We start from the raw sequence: 25,242 nt of genomic DNA, 5'->3' as shown, positions 1-25,242 counted from the left end.
GAGAAAATGAAATAAGTGACTATGACCAAAGCCATGCGAACTTGAAACAGAAGTATATTTATGATATATATAGTTTATAGGAAATATACACAAATATACACAAATGAAAACTGTTAAACCTGTGTAATATATTAATATTTTGCATATAATACAAATTTATGTTTACCATTTGTACATTTTCCTTCAGTATGGGAATCTGGTTTCAAAATAACTGATGGCATGGTGATCTAGTACATTTTAAACTTGTTAAAGAGAACACTTGCAATTTTGACTATGCAGCTTATAAAAGTTTACTCCTTAAAATTATATCTTACGGTGATTAAACTGTAATCAGTTGTTTCCTGTTTCTTGTTTTAACATATTTATTTTTTAAATCTGATATATATAATACATTTTTATTTATTATTATTTTTCAATATTATTTCCTTTTCTATTGGTTTTAATCACAATCAAATAATCTACCCCCCCCCCCCCCACACACACACACACTCACATACATGTCCTTTCAGTTTGGTATATTGATATTCATTGAACACAAACTTTTTTAAGTTAACGAAAAATATTTATACACCTCTATACACATTAGAAAACTGGTGCGTAAAACTGGTACAAACTGTATATTTTAAGTATACATATAAGTAAAAATAGAGATAAAAGTACTTGTACATGTAATACCCTGAATATCCCGGAGGACAAACACATCTACATACAGTCCACAACATGGTTCCCGATGTAGCACATAACACATAGGCCGAACCTCAGTGCATAGTGTATACTAGTACATGTATGACAGTTGAAACACTATGTTTAGTAAACTTTTGAGTGTTTTTACATATCATAAATTCACATAATTTAAATCTAAATATAGGAATATTTTTTAATTGTTCTTTGATAAATTTTATAAAATCAAAATGATTGAAAAAGCAAAAAGAAGGTGAATAAATTGTTTGATACTCCTTTCAGCAAACTGAGAAAGAGACAGATGTACATGCAGAAAAAAGCAGTAAGCGGGTGTCTACCAAACATCAAATAGAAAGGTGTATAGCCGGTGCTATCATGTTTGGTCGCATTGTACGCATGAATGATGCTACTTACGAGGGATGTCCAACCCTCTTTCTGTTTATCGTCTAAAGTACCGATCATACAGACAAGTGTCTGATTAAATCGCTCGACCATACCATTTCCCATTGGATTGTAGGTAGTAGTGCGGGACTGCTGCATCCAGCTAACTTGCAGAGCTCTCTGATGACACGATTGGTAATATTCCTGCCATTTGCCACTGCGAAGTCTAAAAGGAAAGCCTTAAAGAAGTATAAAATCTTCAGAAAGTATTTTAGCAGTGGTTTTAGCAGTTTAGTTTCTTGTAGGAAACGCTTGAGTTTACCTAGTGAAGTGGTCTGATATTACCAAAATATATTTATTACCACCTTTGCTCTTTCAAGTGACAAATAATTAATGCATACTTAATCTAAAGCTTGATAAGATTTGATGTAAACCAGTTATGATGAAAGTTTTTCAGGAGTTTTAAACTTCACACATCTGTCACAGTTCTTAATTCTTTCACATATCGCTTGTTCTATACGAGGTCAACAGAACCCCTTTCTGATAAGAGGTTCTGTCTCTGCAAAAATGTCCCAAGTTGGTGTCCATGAGCTTGAAAACGATATCTCTGTAACTGACTGGTAAAACAAGTTGTTTGACATTCTGATTATTCAAAACAGTTTCTAATCAATACACTTTTCTGTAAATACAAATACAGATTCTCTAAAACATTTACAAACATCTGCAGGTTCCGAATTCAATCCTGTCTTTCAGAGCAGATAAACTTTCTTTAATAGTTCAATAACCCTTCTAATTGTTTTGTCTTTATGCTGTGATTAAGCCCAATTAACATTAGATAGTAAGCATGAATTTTCTTTCTGAACAGTTTTATCATTTTGGACAAAACTTTCTGCATTTATTGCCATCTTACAACCACAATGATTCAAAAATTTAAAAGAAATTGCATAGTGTCCACATGAATAGTAAAAACAATCCTAATTTCTAATGACAACAGACCATTAATCACACTCTTCTTTATCACAAAGGTAACAATGTACTTATTTTGCGGTGTGTTTTCGTATATCATTAGTGGATGTGAATTTTGACTTTTAATGATTTAATTTTGAAAGATTTATCATTAGATGTCGCTACACAGCCCTCTAATGGCATATTTTAGAAAACAAGAACTCGACTTATCAAAATAGTTAGAAGTTATGTTTGATATATTGAAAACCAGTTTTCAAACTATAAATCATGAAATACCTACTTTAAAATTTGTGTGTCTCTCAATGCAAACTTTTCTTCTTCCTAAGGTTTCGTATCTTCACCAAAAGATGAACGCTAGTTTACTAGTTTATCGTCGTTGCTGCCAGTGTCAATGGTCGCGAATATTTTTAAATACTTTTGCCGTTGTAATATTGTTTACAGAAATATGATTATAACTCAAATGGTATGTGAATTCCGGATATTCATCTTCAATTCTCCTCAATTGATGAAAGCTCCAATATCAACAGTAGAGACGTGGTTAAAGATTAATATTTGTACGATATTGCACTAGGCGTTAAAAAAAGCATAGATCTGTACCATTGGGTCATTTTCAAACAGCAGAAATCAGATGAATGTTGTAAAACAACATATGCATGAACCTACGTGTATTTTTATAGGGAATAATCACAATATCAAAACACAGTTCTGAAATTGTTATTCAAGCAAATTTAATATGAAAAGGGTCGTAAATTTGATTTGTGTCGATGTTTGTAATAATTACAATGGACTGAAATATTACACGACTGTCTTTTGAAAATCATTCTTTATATGCCCCTTCCGCTTAAAATATAAAAGATTTAGAATCAGGTTTATTTGTATCGGTACTATTTTTATATGAAAATGATCCTTAATCGCGTTAAATTTTTGAACTACTCGTAAACTACATAGAATTCCCATTTGAAAGTGCCAGTGAAATAGAGAAATTCATTTTAAATTTTCATATTATGTCTACAGATATATCACATTAAAAGTTTCCTTGTAATTCTTAAAACCCTAGATGACATAGAATATACTTGCTTTCTTTTGTGAAACCTTTATACAATGAAAGAGTTGTGATATTTTCTTTCTATGCAGTAATTTTGACGTCCGTTTTCTTAATTTTTTCCAAAATGGTCTGCGTTTTCAGTTTTGTTTTGGGCAAAACTTTTGATGATGGTAGAAATACTTAAATGGTTTGGTGTATGGATGGTTATAACTTTATGATTTTAGGATTCCGAAATCAAAGAAAGCTACCTCTCCAGATAAGGTTGAATCCTCTTTCTGACAATCTTTGGTCTGAAATGAACGATACTCTGAATTCCTTTCCTCGCCCAAATAAATTTTTATTTTCCAAACGACCACATCGTTTAAAAAGGCGGACGCAACAAGGTTCAATTTCTTCTATCTATAAACAATGTTTGATATTTCTTTAAAAAGAGAGACAGAGAGTACATATTATCTGATATAATATAATCCTGCAGTATATTTATAGATATCCATGTATGCACATTTAATTACATTATCATATCATTTTTTTTAAGTTTAAAGCTGCAAATGTTCAATTGTTAACTGAAACCCACGAACGGAAACGTCTAGCAATAGACTCTGCATATTTTTTGTTTATGTTTTAGTGTAAAGCTGCAAACCTTCTTGGTTCTAGGTTTACTGCACTTTTAACCTTACCTCTAAATAATCATCACATGAATGGCCTGTGCTTTCTTTGATATCCATTTCAAATATTCTAAACATTATGTTTGCTGACGAGTTTCCGGTCCTTATGATCCATGTATAGTTGGAATTGTTGGGATACTCCATAGGATATCCTGGTGATACTATGTGACCATCGATGTTGTCTTCGTATTTCAAAGTATTGGTAGCAATAAATTCTGAAAAAATACATTTCTATTTAATTTTTTGACAATACAAATGTTTCAAGAAAACATGTTTCCTGGACTTTCTTTCCGATCAATATATGATAAATATGAACAGAATGTATTTGTTGATGCCATGTACACATGTGAGGTACAATCATCTTTTAATTCGCCATGTTTTGGTTTTTCTTATGCAGTTTGCTCTATGTTATGCATCTTTAACAACGAGGTTTTCAGCAGCAAAAATATTTGTTCATTATGATTTGGCAAGGAATTAGAACAAACGTAGAAACAAAACAAGTGGTGATTTATGAGCATATAGTATTCCTGGTGAAATACAATATTCTTTAGAGTTTCAGCTTTCTTATCGATGAACAAGGAAAATTTGATATCCAAATGAATTTCATGAAATTCTATAAACATTGCAAACATGTATAACACTGCTGATAAAGATTATGCTTTCTATTGGTCTATACTGTCACTGCATAAATAAATAATCGTTTCTACAGTTCGTATTAAAAGTTCCTTAAATAAACTTTCAATAATCACTAGAGCAAAATTCTGTGTGAATGATGAATTGATTGAATTGATTGGTTACATGTATTGAATTTATTAAAGTCTATTTTTTGTTTTATTAGGTGTAAGAAAATTTAATATTGATGGATCATTAACTAATACAAAAAATCAAGCATAGACACAATTGCCATTCTACTGAACTCTGTATTCTGCTTGAGGGCGATTTTTAGCATTGGTATAAAAGGATGACTGAGCTCCAAATAGATTAAATTAGTTGAGAACAATTGATCAAGTATCCAGAAGGTCCGTTTTGTTTATAAACCAAATTTTGTTATTGTTATTTTTTTTAAATGGACACATTCATTCCAAGTCATGGTATTATGTTTTGTTCCCAATTAGCGCTTGCTCTCCGTTCGCAGTTGGCTAGAAGATAACAGTTGGCTATATGATTGGTAATGTCTGTTAACATTTTCCCTTTTCCTGTTACATTGTATAACGGCTTAACTAGTATTGTGTGAATATTTCGTATTTCCATAGTATTCTTCACTTAATTCTATGACAAGGTGGAATCCTTCACCAAAGTTATTCACAACAATTTTTAACATACAGTTTAATTCTATAGTTTTATCTTTGAAATCAGATGTTTTTATTTCTTCATACAGCAATTTTTATACAAAACAATTCATTTAAAATGACATATTTTTTAACATCAAAGTCATGTTTCGAAACATGATAAAAATTTTGTGTAGCATTTTTAAAATCAAAATATTTTAAAATCTATTTTTTTATGTATAACTATGTAATAATCCTGTATTCTAGGTTTAATTTGATAACGAAAAAAACATATTACAATTTTTTTAATTTTGAATTAGAATATCAAGGTAGTTTTCAAATTTCAAATTTCAAAATCTGCGATATACATGGTGGTTGAAATATGTATAAGTATGACAATTGCGGTTCTTTGAAATCTTTCTGCGTTTAAAATTCAACTTCTGTTTATCTTTGGTTAAAACGAAATTGCATCATTTTTAAATCATATCGAGATCTACTTTTCTTTTCATCAAATAGACGATCGCCAATACTTTCATTTCCTCCTAGATTCAACTTAAAATAATTCTTGTAATAAAATTAATAGTTCGTCGCACAAATTTCCTAATTGTTGAATAAGACTTTCTGGTTTAAAAAATGAAACATTTAAGTAAGTTTTTTATACATTTTTTATTTCATTTTTTATACATTTTAAAGATTCTTTATCACAAAATGAAAAAAAATATGCATACATTAACAGTGAATTGTAAACATTTACATCATTCTGTTGGGGGAGGTATATGTAACTCCTGTTTGTTTATGTAACAAGCTGACTGGTGTTTGACTAAAGAGTTTACCATGGGAAATAAGGGATTCGCGATGATCATTGATTCTATTACAGTAAAACGAATTGAACCGTATGCATTAACTTCCTGGTGTTTTTTAATAACTTCCGTAATTTTAACTACCGATCAATTTTTTAAAATTCTTTTGGCTTGAGCTTATTATTTTATACGATTACAAACTTATCATGTCAGTATTTGCCTGGCAATTTTTTTTGCATTGATTGACTCAAAGATTCAGAAAACAAAAATAGCAATTTTCTGTATCTTTACAGCCTTACATTAATTGCATTTGTGCATTAGATAACATTCACAATAATGTTTAATTAGTATTTACAGGTTCTAAAATGTGTTAATCAGCTAGTCTTGTCAATAAATGTATTTCAATTTTTAGGTTCTCAGACGTACATGTAAGGAAATGACGACGTCGGGATAACGTCGTAATGAAAATACAAGGTTTTGAGAAATCTTTTAAATCTTTGTAGTTTTTTTGCCAAAAATTGGCCGAGAATACATACTGATTTTTTTTAATAAATTGATTCATAATTATCTCCTCTGTTATTGTGTTGAGTATAATTAATTTCGTCTGAATCCTTTAAAAGTTTGGAGCATAGTTTTGTAATGCGTTTCTAGACTAAGATGTGCATTTTACTATATATTTCATTGAAATGGCGTTGCTTGATTTTATCAATGACACTGTATTTGAAACACGATAACATTATTACCGCGCAGACGAATCTCAAATAAATTTTAGAAATAAAACTCTGAAACCTATAGCTCACGTGGACAAATTTTCAAGGTATGTTTTCTCACAAGCAGGTAAACCCGCGAGGTACCTTAATGATACACAGATATCACAATTTTTATATCTTTCAAAAATGTCATCCGACAAAACGATAAAACGCTTGTAGACATTTTGTTTGTAATTTTGATGCACGTATTTTACTTTGGTAAACTTAAATTATCCACAGTGTGATAAACGTTTGTGGAATCTCGTTGAATTGGCGTGGGTGTAGCAGGCGGAGTACTCGGATGTGTTTTTTGCAGAGTAAAATAGAATCGCTCACAGGTTTCATAGGTGTGTGCATTGTCTCTGTTGTCTTCGCCCATTGCTGGCTGTGTCCTATCGTACTCACTCCTCCAGCATTTATCGTACAATGTTGATTGCTCGTCAATATCTCCATTTGTCTCTTCTGGACACGTTTCTAATCCACAGACAACATCTACTGGGATAGTGTCGTAAACATGAAGTGATTTCCAATATTCGCCATTGACAAAATTGCGGGTTCCTTCATCCCTCTTTTGCTGAAATTGTTTTTTCTGCAATGGTCTATACCAAATAAAGAAAAAGCGTCAATATAATATATTTCTTGATAGTGTGCACTAAGGAAAAACATGATATACAAAAATTACTTAGCAGCGTCACTATGACTACACCATGACTACAGAAATCAAACATTACACAAAAACAAATTTAATGTATTAAAATAATTGTTTCTTTCAGGCACGCATTAAATTTTATTTTTAATTACTTCGTTTTAATTATGACCACATCCATTTTTCATGGTTGCTATTGTGTTTTTGTTTTTTCAGAAAATCTTTGGTAAATAGGAGAAAGGAATGTGTAACGGGTAGTTATTGGGGTTTCAGCCACCCCCCCCCCCTTTTTTTTTGTTGTGTTGATTGATATGTAACGAAGCAAGGGAGATAACTTCAGTGTGGAAGTCCGGAATACGGGGTGATAGGCTTTAACTCTTATATCTCCTGAAACCCGCCAAATAAATGTAAATACAGAATTCTCCTCTTCTTGTTTTTAGGTAGGAAACTGGTTTTATAACCTCAATCCATGTTCATTACTATATTCTTGATTGACAATATGTTTATATGTAAACATGCAATAGAATTGGTGTAAAACATTTTGTACCTTTTAAGATGCATTTTGCGAAGGTAGCACATGTATATGTACCTAGTCACGTGTCTATCGATCTTGTTGAAGGGCAATAATTCGATATTATAGAAGTATTTTCAATAAATATGTACATTATATCAATAGGGTAGATACTGGAAATTTTGTGGTAAAGACTACTTTTATATTTTTTTTGAAAATGTACATGGTAAATATGTTTCCGAAATTTTGTGAGTTTTATCGTGTAGGTTTAGGTTTAGGTTGCGTAAACTGTTTCTGGTTTGAGATAAATGTACACAAACACGACAGGTTCCATATTTTGTGTATTGCTAACTAGTTTAAATGCTCAGACATAATGACACAATTGTTAAATTTGATTAAGACAGTTTATATAAATATATCAGTAAGTCATCCATTTATTCTAGTCTTTTATTCTAGTCAGTTTATTTTATAAATTCCCTAAACAAATTGAGTTGATTGTTTACAAATTCAGTGATTGTTCGTGATAGGTTTTAACTAAGATATCTGCTGAAACCCGCCAAATAAATGTAACAACAGAATTCTCCTCTTCTTGTTTTTAGCATCAGGACTGGGGTAACAAATGCTATTAGATATTTTGAATATTTTCAAGATTTTGTCATAAAATGTTACTTACCTGCCTTTATTACGACATCTATAAATGCAGACACATGCAACCAGCAAAAGAAAGAACTCAAAAAAAACTGAGCCAATGATCAGGTACACTGCAACGTTATACAATATAAATAAATCTTACAATCTACATACTGTTTTTACTCTTTTTGTCAGTTGTTTTTTTCATTATAAAGAAAAAACGTTAGAATTAGTTCTCAAAAGTTTGAATCATTTTTGACCTAAAGAAAGGCAGTTTTCAAACTATGAATCATGAATTTATGTTAAATTATAACCTGTGTTTATGTTAAATGTGTCCTGGTCTTCTGTCTGAATTGTTGTATTGGTATCAAATGTTGTCAGCTCAACACTAGACGATCTCGTCGTCGCTGCCAATGTAAGCGGTCGCGAATGATTTTGAAGCGTTGTTCGCTTTGTTGTTGAAAACTGTATAGAGAGAGATGATGGTAGCTCAAAGGGCATAGGTGGACTGGTTGTTCTACCTGAATTCTTCACAGTTGATAATAAATCTGGTTTAAGTGTTGTAATTGCGGTGGGTGAGATATCATTGTTTGCACTTGTGTCTTCTGTAGTTGATTCAGTTTTCCCAGATGTTAATATGAGCACTGCCTGCTTTGTACTACTTGCTAACATAAAGAGGAGGTAAAAAAAAATAAACATTATCCATTAGGGATATTTCAAGTGATATCTAATGCTATTCAACATGAACATAATCTAAAATAACCTTCAACCAGCAGAAAGTTTCATGTCTTTATTATTGCAAAATAACAGGTGGTTGAAAACAAGATGATAATGTCAAGATCTATTAAATGATCAAGAGTGTATTTTTGGTGCTAGAACCATTTTGGTGTTATAATTGATTTCATGAATCTTTTTCTCGTACGTTACGGCTTTAAAGAAATTGTAGAAAATGAAACAGTTTCTTGACATTCTATATCAAATCATGGGAAAAGTAACTGCAATACCTATATTCAATTTGACATCATATTAAAGAGGATTTAATAACAGTTATGTTTTAGCATGAATCGTATCTTTAGAAGTTTAATGTCAATTTCTGTAATCTCCCTTTGAATATTCCGGTACATCTAAATCACTTGGATAATAAAAGAGTAATATGCTAATTTTGTGAAGCTTTTTACCGTAAGATGAAGTAAGAGATGTGGTTTTTTGTTGCAATGTAGTAGTTTCGATATCCTTTTTCTTTGAAGTTGTTTTTATTCTGTTTTTTGTCATCGATGCCAACATTTTCTTTGTCGTTACTTTTGTTTTCGGCATTGCTTTTGTTGGTGGTAGATGTACTGAAAAAGTTTGAGAAAAATGGGGTATTTTTTTTCTTTGAATAAAGATATTGATTGATTGCGGTAACTAAGTCAAAGAAATCAACTTCTCCAAGTGAGGTGGAATCCTCTGTCTTTCTTGCTCTCGCGATCGTCTGATATGAATGATATCCTGATTTTCTCTCCTCGTCCTAAAAAACTGTCATTCTTGTAATGACCACATCGTTTATAAAGGCGAAAGCAACAAGGTTCAATTTCTTCTATCTGCAAGGTATCAATGATATTCCGTTAGACATTGGGTCCATCGACTTCACAGATCACCTGAATACTATTTCGCCCCTTAGATAATCCATAGAAATGTATTAAAGTATTAACAATACTATCTTGCGCTTTATTGAATTGCTTTTAGCGCATGGAAAGAAAAACAGGTTTCAAACTATGGTTAGATCCCGTTTGTTTTATACTTCTATGTATTTTGTTAGTCAACTGTATATTGATCTTCCAGATTTTTTAATGTAGTTAATAATGTTGTTTTGCTTTGAACATATTTTATTGATTAAACAAAAGGATTAAAAACATGTTCTTTACAAGTTCCTCTCCTTAAATATAACAATAGTTGTCATGCATATGAATTTAGAACAAAAGAAAATATAATATTGATATACACAAATAAATATTATCTAAATCTCCAGAATTCGTCTATAAACTTTTGTACAGAAGCAAAAATGCTTTTGTTGACATGTAAAGGTAGGTTGTTGTTGACATATAAAAATGAATTAGTATCAATATTGACTAAATCTAACATAAACAATTGATCAAACATGTTGTTTCTCGCTCTAGAGTATTTTTTACAAGAAAAAAAGAAGTGATACACATCTTCTGTTTGACCACATAAACACAACGGATTATTTATAATATCACGTTTACAAAGATCATAGTTTAATACACAGTTATGTCTCAGCTTTGTATGAATAATGTTGGTACAGCGTTTACCAATGAAAAAATGAATAGGGGGTTTCGTAACAGTAGGCATATGTTTGCAAAGCAAATTGATTGAGGTGGTTGTTCTGGCTTCTATACATTTAGTAAGTTATGAGTAATAATGTTTCTTGAATTTAAGTCACTTTTCAATAAATGCAAATAATTTCACATTTACTATGTATTACTATCTTTACTATATTAACGTTATCGCCGAAACAAGCAAGCTTCAATTTTTCCTTAATCGGTTATAAATGGTTTTTACTTAAACTTAATTATGGTTGTGTTTTGTATAGTTAAAGAGCATTCATCAGAATGTTGCACAATAAGATGTTTTGGGGTTAGTTTGTATGAGAATGCAGAATAGTTTGTAGCGGTGGTTCAGTGTGTGGTAGATGATATTCGCCCCGAGTTTAATTTTTTTAAATTTTGGCGCCGTCATCTTTGCTTATCATAAATATCATCGACCAATTATGTTCAACTTCCTCCTTTCCATCAATTTTCCCTTCTTGATTCTACCAATTTTACAGAGTGTGATCCCATTTTCCGGATTACCACACTGAATGTAATTCCAGGAAAGTTTATCAGAGATGGAATATATAGACACGGAGCAATAAAACAATCAAACAATAATCATTCATCTTATGATGTTTTTATTGTTTCTTTAATATTTTCTATAAGTATATGATATAAAAATCATAAAATGACAATTTTTATATCGCATCCTATTTTAGCCCTCGGTCGCTGTATATCAGCCCTCGAGCCCGACGGCTCTCGGGCTGGTATACAGCGACCTCGGGCCAATAAAGGATACGATATAAAAATTGCCATGTATTTAAGAAATAAACAACGTTATTTAGTGAACATGGCGTTATGAATAACAATTGCTCTGTTGGCATATTCCATGATGCGCGAAATTATGTCAGCAGAGCAGTTACTATTCATAACGCCATGTTCACCAAATAATCGTTGTTTACTACTTATATTTGCATTCTATACCCCTTGCAGATCCCCTGTGTTCTAGGATCTTGACATTTAGATATTGCATCAAACATGTAATGAATTTTTCATTTTTTAACTCACTTAGATTATTATTAACATAATAAATGATATGTTACAAAATTGATTCCTTTAAAATTGTTAATACACCACGTATAACACAACATGCGGGGTGTATGCTATGTTGTACACGGGGTGTAGGCTTCCGAAGTGAGAAAACGGTGTCGAAGGTACGATATTTGTCCAATTAATTAACTAAAGGACTTATTTTGCCAAAAAGAGTATGCTTACGGAAGAAAGCATGAAATACGGAATACATAGACACGTTTTATTCCATTGTACATGTTCTAGTTTTCTCAAACACCTCAACACAATTCCGACAGTCAGGGTGAGTTTGACCCTGACGTACGTTAATGATCAAATATCTGGACAAAGGTTCCGTTTATCATCACTGTTTTGTTACTAACAATTACATACCACCTGTGTTTGATTATTCATAAATTTTCTGTGAATAAAATCAATCGAATACAGAAATATTTGCGAAAAAGTGATGTTGTACACGGGGTGTATACAATGTGTTGTACAAGGGGTGTATACAATCGGTTTTTATAACGAGTTAACGACATTCTAGAGTCTTGACATATCCTAAAAAGCAGTTCATATTCTTAAACAGATTACATATGTTGCTTTTATCATATTAATCATGTCTATCACTTCCATCATTGATATGATTGATCAATTAAAAATAGAAGGAGACGATATTATATATCACTATTTATAAACAAGCAATATATGGGTATGAATAAAGATTAAAACGTTCTATTTTACACCTTGTATTTTACTTTCTAATATTTATGTTTCAGAAAACGTGTATACAAATGTCTCAGAAAAAGAGAAGACTCTGGCTTAATAAACCAAAGCGCATATCTTTCAAAGCAACTATATATAAAAACAAATAATTATGAATTACTTACTGATTCACGGAACTTGCACTGCAATACACCCCCTTCTAGTAAAAAGCATCAGTGCACTCCTTCAAAAGTTCGAACTCCCAAAAGAAAGAAGCTTAGTTCATACACAAATATTGACCAAAATTCTCCAACAAACTTTCAGTCACCTTCTAATTTTCCTCACAATCAGTCCAAACACATTTCAGAAAGTGACTCTGAATTGTTCCGATGTTTCTTCGCAAAAATGCAAGAAAGTGAATATTGAACTGATTTTATAAAGTTCATAAAATGTGTTGTTGATTGATTTTTCCCATTAGACAATCTATCTTTTGTGCTTTTTATGGAAACTGTTCGTTTTTTTTGTACAACAAATACTTCAGAAATGAGGTATTCGGACACATCCAAACTAATTTAAAACATTTGATCAAAAGATTTATCAATATACATTATTATACTTTCATGTTAAATACTGAAATCTTGTTGGTTTAGACGCAGTTGGTAATCCGTTCTATTACCCTCAGCGTTAGCAACACACTCGGCAACGGGTAACACAACGAATTGTTACATGCGCGTAAATTATGCGCGTACAGTTCGCCGTAGAATTTACTTCTTTTCTATCAATCGCAGCTTCTCAGGCCTTCCCGGAAAGCTCGGAAAAACACCTCGAATGTATTACCTAGGTCCATGACAACCCCCTTTTTATAAACCTTGATATAAATACAACACATTTTACGATCTGTTGAGATGTGTGCTATACTTCATTAAAGTCAACGATATACCCCAAAATATGAATATAAAAACACAGAAGCGACATACAAGGCTGTCTAGCTGATACTTGTTTTAATGGGAAGTCACTCCATTTTGTATAAAATTCAAACGTCCGGTGATGTTAATACATTCGAGGTGTTTTTCCTTGCTTGCCGGAAAGGCCAATCGCGAGAAGTTGCGATTGCATTTCTATATAAAAGCAGCAAAATTTTCTTTAAAATAAAGACATTCAATATAATAAAATAAATAGTGCCTGTTTGGGAGGGTAACTGTGGAAATTGACACCCCTCGAAAACCATTGTCAACCTCCGCTTCGCGTCGGCTGACAATGGTTGTCTCGGGGTTTACACTCCCAAACAGGCACTATTTATATACTGTAGAAAGTATGTACCTACCGTGTGTTGTGCTAACCAAGCTCTATACATGATAATCTAGAATGATCCAAGACAATATAAAGAGCTACATTATCAAAATAGATAAGCATTAAACATTTTCCATTGATATTATGCACTAGTCTCTGCAAGAAAAACCGATTGTATACACCCCTTGTACAACACATTGTATACACCCCGTGTACAACATCACTTTTTCGCAAATATTTCTGTATTCGATTGATTTTATTCACAGAAAATTTATGAATAATCAAACACAGGTGGTATGTAATTGTTAGTAACAAAACAGTGATGTTAAACGGAACCTTTGTCCAGATATTTGATCATTAACGTACGTCAGGGTCAAACTCACCCTGACTGTCGGAATTGTGTTGAGGTGTTTGAGAAAACTAGAACATGTACAATGGAATAAAACGTGTCTATGTATTCCGTATTTCATGCTTTCTTCCGTAAGCATACTCTTTTTGGCAAAATAAGTCCTTTAGTTATTTAATTGGACAAATGTCGTACCTTCGACACCGTTTTCTCGCTTCGGGAGCCTACACCCCGTGTACAACATGGCATACACCCCGCATGTTGTGTTATACGTGGTGTAATATAATACATGTTTAAAATGCACCAATTTTAGGGAGTTGGAGAAAAACACATGCATGGCATATACGGTTGTTTTAAAAAAAAAACTCTGACCTATGTTATGATCGAAAATGTCATGAAAAGATTATGACGTCACACTTTTATGACGTTATTTTACGCACAAAATATTTTTTAAATCATGTTAAGAAGAGTTATCTTTCCTTGTATATTGAATTTTGTACAAAGAAATAAAATGTTTTACGGTGCGACCGTTGGGGCAAGCACAGCATGTGATCAAACAATGAACTATGATAAATCAATAAAAATAAAATTAACAACGTAAATAAATTTGATTGCAAAATAAAATAAAACATACCTATATATTTTTAAATAATTTACATTATTCATAGTTTATAAGATTTGTTATAAGTAGAACAATAGTTCAATCTCAGATACATTGTTGTTGAATAATAAAGATTCTAATGTAAATGTTCATTGCACTCTATCTCCTCTTTTAAAGTGATTGTAACGTACGTGTACGTCAGTTCATTCCCTTTTTTGCATTAGGCATTTTTTTCTTAAACTTACATACAAAAATTGACTTATCATAGAGCCCCCCCCCCCCCAACTTTGGGATTAGGGGCATGTAATAAATGGAAGTGAAAATAAAGAAACCATTGAACTGCCAAAGAGCTGAAGTATTAGAATTTTCTTTCATGATTTTGAGAATCATCATTTTTTTTCTGTTTGCTTGTAAAGATTTTTTGGATGAGGCTGCCATCCACCCACCCAACCCGCTTTTAAATCAAAGTACTGAGAGTATTGAAAGACGGCGTCTTGAAAGTTTGAATTTGTAATTGTCCTGGATTTCCTCGAATATGCTTCCAACATTGATGAGTTTGAATTAGTTGTTACAATCTATGTTAATTCGGTTTTTTTGCAATTATCTGTTACTTTGTCTAAATTTTACTCAATCCCGGTCTTCATAATTGTAGAAAATTGACACAACGGTATATTTTGTAAAATAAGACACCAAGGAAAAATTTTAAAAATTAATACTAACCGGGAAAATCAAACAACTACCGGGTATATCAAAGTAGATAATTTTAATTATTAGATTTATTCAATTTTGTGATCCAAGGGAGAATCCACAAGTCGGACGGTATCCGTAATAAAAGTTTTATGAAAACCCCGAAAACTCTAAAACTGCTGAATTAACAAACAAAGTGAACATTTGTATACCGATAACAAACACAGGCACCTGACGTTAGAAATATTTTTTTACAATATGATTCCAAGAACTTTGACAATAAAAAGATTTGTCACGGTCGCCATTTTGATTTTTTAAGACCGACTTATCTGACACGATTTTCTTAATTTGCGATTCATGCAAAATTAATAGGTAAAAATAAATCCGTTCGCCACTTACTACTCTTTGTGTAAACTCGTGCATCACCTACACGAATTACGATACAACCGTTCCTTTCATTAAAAATCATACTCCGATAATCAGAGACATAAATAACTCCGCTATCAGCGTGTAAACATTACGGGACCAATCCTACTTTGAGAACTACAAGTGCAACAGCAATCTTGTATAAGTCATTATATTTGAACCTGATAGTGAACATGAACATGAACCTGTAAATAATTTAAGCATGTTTTATTATGAAATATTTACAAAAACTCTATATTTAGTTTATAAATTACTTTTTTAAAACTTATTGACTTTTCACAAAGTAATGGTAATGCATTACTTTACTCATGTAATGGTAATGTAATGCATTACTTCAAGAAAATTAAGTAATGGTAATGGTAATTTAATGCCCTAATTCATGAAGTAATGGTACTGTAATGCATTATTTTACAATGTAATTCACCCCAAGCCTGATTCCAACTAAGCCGGAAAACATGAACATTTACATTTAACTTGGTTCTTCAATCGATAATCTTGTATATATTATATGATGTATTAGTCTTCCAAAATGTATAATCTATTATAGATTTTGCTTACAAGGCATTGTTTAAAATTTGAATTCAGTTAAATCAACTAAAAAGCCAACGAACGAGAAGACAAATTCAAACTTGTTTTTATTTTCTTTGTACAAAATTCCTTTAGAGACGAACAGCAGTCATACCGCAAGTAGACTGGAAGCCAATGAAATACCTATTTAATTTGTAAAACATCTGTGTATAACCCGTCCCGATTTTAACTCCGGCTTGCGCATGAACCTCTTCTATTGATTAATGAGCTCGTACACCAACTGAATCGTCAACGGCGCTGTGCATTCGGTTACTCATTCCACATTTGAACCCGAGCAAGAATATTTTGATCAATAAAACTATTTGTTTATTTTCTAAATAGAATTTTGTTTATACACAGAGGACTTAAAAAGATTAAATGCGTGTTTTTATAATACTTATTTACTGAAATGCATGAAAACTTTCTGCACTATTTTCTTACGCGTAGACTCAACTCATGTGTTCTACGCGTGCCTTCCGGTTTAAGACCTCGACTGACAGTAAACCAATAGACGGGGTCACGTGACCCCGTCTAAAAACGATGCTCAGTGTACGTTCCTTGAAATTAACGTTACCATAATTATAGTGAATAAAATAAATGTTAGCATTCATCCAAATGAGTGCAAGTTACAACTGTTGCCTATATCTGAAGAAATGTCCTCATTCTTTAGCTTTGTAAGATTTTGAGAGGAATTTCAGCAGATTTACAATAACTTCAGTTAGAGTATTTTCCACTAATTGTGACGTCAAAGTTCACTTTGGTTAAGTTTCGTCTAACTCTTAAAATTAAAACTCCCCTGAGAAGTAAAAGTACGCGAAGTATACTGTTTTATTTACTTAAAAAGCATGATGTTCTTAAAATTACACATCTGATATGTACTTTGATTCTCGCGAGAACGTGAGGTTGGAAACTATTGGTACTATGAATTGTGGGTCAAAATTTACTGACGCCGAAAACATCTATCGGATCAATGTGTAAACCTTTGTGACGTCCCTCGATTATTTTTGTTTGAGAGTGTACTGAGGTGAACTTTAGAGGTACCATTGACTGTTTTTATTGTCTTGCTGATTCTTGTGAGAGTGTAAAGTGGTAAAAATTGCCATGATTACAGGGAACTACATGGACGATTAAAACAATGCATTACTGGTCCGATTTACTGACGCCAAAAAAATCCGTTGAATGAATGTGCAACTAGTCCGAATTTTCTATTCACACACGCCTTGCCGGTAGAGCTCGCTTCGCGCCGGCGCTCCGCGCTGGCGAGCTGCACTCGCTATAAAAATCAAACACTTTCGTTTTTATTAATAACATTTGTAATTAATTAAAATTAAATATGAATAAAACTTAAATACATTGTATTGTATTTTAAAATGAAGATTTATAATTTATATTAAACACCACATATTTTTGTTAGTAGAAATATTCATTATATATACAAGTGAAAGTCACAATAAAAATGTCGAGAATTCGCTATTTGAGAGTCTTTGAGGCATTTGCGCCCACAGACAGAGCAGTTGCGATTATAGAAATATAGCTGCAGCCCCCCACTCAGGCATATAGTGGGAGAGAACGTTGATTATGCAAGTATTAATCTATATTTATCACATGTTTATCTCAATATACGGTGGATATCAATCATGGGATAATTAAGGTCTTCCGTTTCCAATGGAAGACCTTGTACTAATTCCGGGTTCGAATTATTCCCCTTTTTAAAATTTTTTAGGGCATTCGTTTCCGGACAAAGGCTCTGAAATGGTCCGTAGCAAATAATCCAAAGTTAGAAATCTTTACAATTGACACTTGAAATGTTGTCCTCTGATTTTTGTATTTTAGATTTTTCCAATTGCACCGCTTGAATTATATAATCGAAATCTATGTTTGAAAAATTCCTAATTTTTACCCATGTTTTCGCTTCGTATTTTTTTTAGCTTGAGATATTTTCTAAATGCATATACATGTAGAACAAAAGTTGTACATAAAGTAAAAGGCTTTCATGAGAGACCAGAAAAAAGGGGAAGGCCCCTTAAATAAAGGATCTAGGCGCCCAGAAATTCTTTGCTGTATAACTAAAAAACGATACATGGTACGATATTGATGTTGCTTGAAAAGTTGTTCTTCATTATCTTATCAATCTAATTGTAATATAGTATTGATTGGATATTACGTAATATGATAGTTAAAGCTGCTTGGTCCGATTTTTTTGTAATTACAGTATCAATATTTTTTCCATACAAATCATTTACCTTAGAAAGTTATGGACCTTCTCCTATTTACACCAGCAGAATCAGTCTCCTTTCAAAGTTAAAAATATTCAAAGTAAATAAAAATAATTTCTCTTTGGGCAAACGAAAAAACAAACCAAAATGCATCTCGGGAATGTTTAGAAAAGGAAACCGCTTGGTTTCGTCCCCCGAATGATTGGAGTAATTAAACCCGCATGCTATGCATCGATTGTAAAGAAAGCAGACTTTGGAAATATTAGCGAACAAAACGTACACATGTTTATTTGTAATTTGTCTGATCATTTCGACCTTTATTTAAAGCGATGTCAAAGTCGTAATACAACCATACCCGTCTCGTCGTCAGGGTTGAAATTTAATATGAGGCGAAATAACGCGGTACCTTTTAATGTCGTTTGTTTTGTTAGCAAATTTTGTACGTATTTTTCTTCATTGAAATTTGGCATAATTGATGGGTATAACTACTGCAATGTCTATTATTATACATATACTGAGCATAGCCATCGTTTAAAAGCGTGCATAAAATTTGATATAAAATCGGACCAAGCAGCTTTAAAAGCTTCACGTGAAAACATGCATATCCACTTTAATTTTGCTTAAAGGGAATAGCTCCCTGTGCGTAATAGTGTTTTAAAGTCGCAGACAATACTCTTCTTGTCTAAATATATCCTCAACTTACCACAGACATGCCTTTATCTGTTTTACGAGAGGTCTAACTCTTAAATACTCTGTAGTCTGGAGTTACATTTATATATTTCCCTGTAACTATGGTTTCCCATTTCACACTCTCACGAGAACGAGATAAAAGACTATGTACATGCATTGTAAATAACACAACGCCTATTTCCATTACTTTTAAGACTAACGAAGTCATCGTCCTTTCGAGTGACGTCACAATGGATTTCTTACACATTGATCCGACAGAATTTTTCGGCTTCAGTAAATCTCGACCCACAATGCAATTCCTCAATGTCGGCCGATCTCACTAGACTGGATACTATCTCGCGAGAATCAAAGTAAAACTGTTGAGAAACAGATAAATTGTGTAATTTCCAGAACATCATGCTTTTTAAGTAAACAAAACAGTATTTTTGCGTAGTTGTTTCTAGTGTGTTTTCAAAGAGACAGATTCACTTGACCGACGTGAACTTTGACGTCACAATAAGGGGAAACTACTCTAAGTAGTTATTGTAAATCTGCTGAAATATAAATACCAAAATATTCTCAAAATCTTGCAGTGCTAACGAATCGGGACATTTCTTCAGAGATAGGAAACAGCTGTAACTTGCTCTCATTTGGATGGATGCTCACATTTATTTTATTCACTATATTTACGGTAATTTCCAGGAACGTTTTTTTAAATGGGGCGTGGCAACATCATTCAGAAAATCTTCACAAGCAAAAAGAAAAATAAAATTATCAAAGCCAGGAAAATTCTAATCGGGGTGAGGAATGGGGAGTGCGTGGTATGCCTTTAGCTCTTTAGCTGCTCAAAAGTGTTTTTGTTTTCACTACTATTTACGGTTTTACATGCTCCCGGGGAATCCATTTTCCTTATGTGATCAACAAATTTTTTTATACGTAAATTTGTTTCTTTTTAAACGGGGGAGGGGGGAATCTGTGATAAGTCAATTTTTATTTGTAAGTTTAAGAAAAATGTCTGCTGCAAGAAAAGAGGAAATAAACTGCAATGTACATTATGTTAAAATCTTTATGATTCAACAACATTTTATCTGAGATAAATTCTATACTGGCGTGCAACCAGTATATAAACAATCTGATTAAAATCAGATCTTTGATCCGCTCCGACAAATTCTGATGTCGCTACACTTTGTTCAGCGACTATCAGAATTTCGGAGCGTTACAAAGATTTGATTTTAATCAGATTAATATATATATAAATAAAAAATCTTATGAATTATGAGTAATGAAAATTTACTGGAAAAATAGGTATATTTATTTTATTTTGCATTCAAATTCATTTACTTTACGTCACTATTTTTATTTTTATTGATTTATCATAATTCATTTTTTATCACCTGGCCCTGGGGCCATTAAAGTTAGATGAGCTCACTTTTGATCTCAGTCTCACTTTTACAAAAGGAACATATAGTAGAAAAGTGAGACTGAGATCAAAAGTGAGCTCGTCTAAGTTTTATGGCCCCGGGGCCTGCTGTGCTCGCCCCAACGGTCGCACCGTAAAACATAATATGTTTTACGGTGCGACCGTTGGGGCGAGCGCAGCATGTGATCAAATAATGAATTATTGTAAATCAATAAAAATAAAAGTATCAACGTAATGTAAATGAATTTGAATGCAAAATAAAATATAAACATGCCTATTTTTTCATTATTCATAATTTATAAGATTGTTTATTTATTTTTAGAAATAGAATTTATCTCAGTTTTTACAATGTTGTTGAATAATAAAGATTTTAACATAATGTTTATTGCAGTTTATTTCCTCTTTTCTTGCACCAGACATTTTTCTTAAACTTACATATAAAAAAATTTACTTATCATAGAGCCCCCCCCCCATTTAAAAAAAATATAATTTACGTATAAAAAAGATTTGCCGATCATATAAGAAAAACGGTTTTGGACCCCACCCCCCCCCCCCCCCCCCCCGGGAGGATGTAATAAATGTGAAAATAAAGATACCATTGAGCAGTTAATGAGCTAAATGCATACTACGCACTCACCATTCCTCACCCGGATTAGAATTTTCCTGATTTTGAGAATTTCTTTTCATATTGCTTGTAAATATTTTTTGAATGATGCTGCCGCGCCCCTTTTAAAAAGCGTTTCTGGAAATTAATTATACTGTAAAAATAAATGTGAGCATTCATCCAAATGAGAGCAAGTTACAACTGTTTTCTATTTTAAAAAAAAAATGTTCCCATTCGTTAGCTTTGCAAGATTTTGAGAAGATTTTGGTATTTTTATTATAACTACTTAGAGTAATTTCCCCTTATTGTGACGTCAAAGTTCACGTCGGTCAAGTGTAGTCTGTCTATTTGAAAAAAACCCTGAAAAAAAAACTAAGTGAAAAATACCGGTTTGTTTACTTAAAAAGCATGATAGCGAGCGCAGCTCGCCGGCGCGCAGCGCCGGCGCGAAGCGAGCTCTACCGGCAAAGCGTGTGTGAATAGAAAATTCGCGAAGCGAGCTCTACCGGCAAAGCGTGTGTGAATAGAAAATTCGGACTATTTGCACATTCATTTAACGGATTTTTTTTGGCGTCAGTAAATCGGACCAGTAATGCCTTGTTTTAATCGTCCCAGTAGTTCCCTGTAATTATGGTTTCCCATTTCACACTCTCACGAGAACAAGATAAAAGACTATGTACATGCATTGTAAATAACACAACGCCTATTTCCATTACTTTTAAGACTAACGGAGTTATCGTCCTTTCGAATGACGTCACAATGGATTTCTTGCACATTGATCCGACAGAATTTTTCGGAGTCAGTAAATTTCGACCCACAATGCAATTCCTCAATGTCGGCCGATCTCACTAGACTGGATACCATCCCGCGAGAATCAAAGTAAAATTTTTGAGACATGGATAAATTGTGTAATTTCCAGAACATCATGCTTTTTAAGTAAACAATCAATATTTTTCGCGTAGTTTTTTCTAGTGTGTTTTCAAAGAGACAGACTACAGTTGACCGACGTGAACTTTGACGTCACAATAAGGGGAAACAACTCTAAGTAGTTATTGTAAATCTGCTGAAATATAAATACCAAAATCTTCTCAAAATCTTGCAGAGCTAACGAATCGAGACATTTCTTGAGAGATAGGAAACAGCTGTAACTTGCTCTCATTTGGATGAATGCTTACATTTATTTTATTCACTGTATTTACGGTATTTTCCAGGAAGGTTTTTTTAAATGGGGCGTGGCAACATCATTCAAAATATCTTCACAAGCAAAAAGAGAAATAAAATTCTCAAAATCAGGAAAATTCTAATCGAGGTGAGGAATGGGGAGTGCGTGGTATGCCTTTAGCTCTTTAGCTGCTCAAAAGTGTCTTTATTTTCACTACTATTTACGGTATTACATGCTACCGGGGTATCCATTTTCCTTATGTGATCAACAAATTTTTTTATACGTAAATTTGATTTCTTTTTAAACGGGGGAGGGGGGATTCTGTGATAAGTCAATTTTTATTTGTTTAAGAAAAATGTCTGCTGCAAGAAAAGAGGAAATATTATGTTAAAACATTATGTTAAAATCTTTATTATTCAACAACATTTTATCTGAGATAAATTCTATACTCCCGTGCGACCAGTATATAAACAATCTGATCAAAATCAGATTTTTGATCCGCTTCGACAAATTCTGATGTCGCTACACTTTGTTCAGCGACTATCAGAATTTTGGAGCGTTATTAAGATCTGATTTTAATCAGATTGGTATATAAATAAATAAAAAATCTTATGAATTATGAATAATAAAAATTTACTGGAAAATTGGTATATTTATTTTATTTTGCATTCTTCATTTACGTGTACTTTACGTCACTACTTTTATTTTTATTGATTTATCATAATTCGTTTTTGATCACCTGCTGCGCTCGCCCCAACGGTCGCACCGTAAAACATATTTTACTCTTGAAATTACACAATTTATCTGTTTCTCAAAAGTTTTACTTTGATTCTCGCGAGAAGGAATTAAGTCTAGTGAGATCGTCCGACATTGATAAATTGCATTGTGGGTCGAAATTTACTGACGCCGAAAAATTCTGTGGGATCAATGTGCAAGAAATCCATTGTGACGTCACTCAAAGGAACGACAACTCTGTGGTCTTATGTAATGGAATTATTTTATTTACAATGCATGATGTACATAGTCTTTTATCTTGTTCTCGTGAGAGAGTGAAATGGGAAACCATATTTACAGGGAATTACTGGGACGATAAAAACAAGGCATTACTGGTCCGATTTACTGACGCCAAAAAAATCCGTTGAATGAATGTGCAACTAGTCCGAATTTTCTATTCACACACGCCTTGCCGGTAGAGCTCGCTTCGCAGCGCCGGCGAGCTGCGCTCGCTATTACATAGAAAATAGGTACGAACTATTTTTCAAGAGTTAAAATTTATAAGTTAATGTAGTGTGAAAATGACCTCCTATCAATTTATGTCAGACCCTGACAAATTTAGGAGAAGGGGGTTGTTTTAATAAGACGAATTAACAATCCTTTCTTGACTTGAAGCTGTAACGGAAGACCTCCTCGTTGCTTGCAACGATCTCGGCTTTAGTTGATTGATACTACACCACACGGCACATGACGTCATAATTAAACATTACGTAGCATAAGCTGGATGATAGACGTAGAATGAAAAAGTAACAAAATAATTTAGTTGAAAAGTGTAGAGTTATAAATGTTAATCATTAAATGTTGTTTCGTTTTTGATTTCATAAATTGACAAAAATACATTCGTATGTTAGAAAATAAAATGCGTCTTTGTTATTCTTCAAGTTGTTGATATCTTGTAGTAAATTTGTAGGGCGGCTCACAGTTATAATGTTAACAGAAAGTATTGAGGTTTAACAAAAGACGTGGTAAAACATGTGATAAAAAGAATCTCGTATGATTTGCGATGGTATATGATTTTTATCCAACTCGGTGTGTGTGTTTTAACACCTCGCCGAGGTTTGGGGATAGAAAACACGGATTTATACTACATGTGCGCCGATGTCGTAGTTGTATAAAATAAATTAAGATATATTTTTCTATCTTTATTATAATGAGATTATTAACACAATCCATAACATGATCACGAAACAATAGTCACCAGATCAATTATTTTGAAAAACACGATATCTTAATATAGGTATCTGAACAGTGGAGGTTACTAGTTTTGCAATTCTTGGTTTAATTTTGTTAATGACGACTAACGACGATTGATAATGTACAAAGAAGAAAAAAGACATGCCTACTATTATTTTTTAAAACAAATGCTTTAATTATTGTTTGTTTATATTAGTTTTTGTCTATTTTCAAGTTTACCTCCAAATAATCATCGCATGGATTCCATTCTTTGATATTCATTTCAATTATTTTGAAGGCTACGCTTGCTGAGTGGCTCCCTGTCCTTATCACCCATGTATAATTGGAATTCTTAGGATAATTCCCAGGGTAGCCCGGTGATGTTATTTGACCACTGATTCCGTCTTCATATTCCAAGATATTGACGGCAACCACCTCTGCAAAATGGACATTCATGGTTCATAATGCATACAGTTTGTCGACGATATACAGTTAACAAGAAAATATGTTACCTGGATATAAATTCCAAACAACGATAAATTTGAAAATTATGGCTGCATTCATTTTCTAAATGCATGAAAAAAGCAATTTGTTCCAGTCACCGTGCTTTGGATGCAGTTTGTTCTATGGTATGTTCTCAATATTCTCAAAACATGTATTGCTTCCTGTAGCCAATAAGGAAATAACAATTGAAAAACTAATATTATTTGCCTGCAATTAATTCAAAAATAGTTACATAACGGAAAGATACAACGTTTCACGAGTAAAATTTTAACAATCTAAAACGCCTAATTAAGCCGTAACCTATCACTGAACCTTGAACATTAAGTACACAAACTTAAGAGACTACAATCTAGTTTAAATTGACAATTTAATCGCTTTC

The 25,242-nt window shown here is 32.6% G+C and overlaps 1 protein-coding gene across 1 annotated transcript; it reads right to left on the bottom strand.

Annotated features, from left to right (window-relative positions):
- Positions 1–6,662: 6,662 nt before the first annotated feature.
- LOC128187567 (uncharacterized) lies at positions 6,663–24,923 on the bottom strand. Its single transcript, XM_052857982.1, has 7 exons — positions 24,872–24,923; positions 24,600–24,796; positions 9,766–9,922; positions 9,521–9,679; positions 8,657–9,007; positions 8,386–8,473; positions 6,663–7,154 (listed from the first exon to the last, which is right to left on the bottom strand). Exons 1-7 carry the CDS (start codon positions 24,921–24,923, stop codon positions 6,767–6,769), a joined length of 1,392 nt encoding a protein of 463 aa, XP_052713942.1. The 3' UTR covers positions 6,663–6,766.
- Positions 24,924–25,242: the final 319 nt, after the last annotated feature.

This window comes from Crassostrea angulata, chromosome 6 (genome assembly GCF_025612915.1).
Source record: "Crassostrea angulata isolate pt1a10 chromosome 6, ASM2561291v2, whole genome shotgun sequence".
Classification (NCBI taxonomy): Eukaryota; Metazoa; Mollusca; class Bivalvia; order Ostreida; family Ostreidae; genus Magallana; species Magallana angulata.
This window is presented reverse-complemented; position numbering and strand designations above follow the sequence as displayed.

Bases quoted from the DNA above. Each gene is read 5' to 3' on its own strand.
- LOC128187567 (XM_052857982.1), bottom strand. From the start codon at position 24,923: ATGAATGCAGCCATAATTTTCAAATTTATCGTTGTTTGGAATTTATAT. The intron at 24,797-24,871 runs GTAACATATTTT...TCCATTTTGCAG, and splicing joins TGTTTGGAATTTATATCCAG to AGGTGGTTGCCGTCAATATC. The intron at 9,008-9,520 runs GTAAAAAGCTTC...TCTTTATGTTAG, and splicing joins ATCTCTTACTTCATCTTACG to CAAGTAGTACAAAGCAGGCA.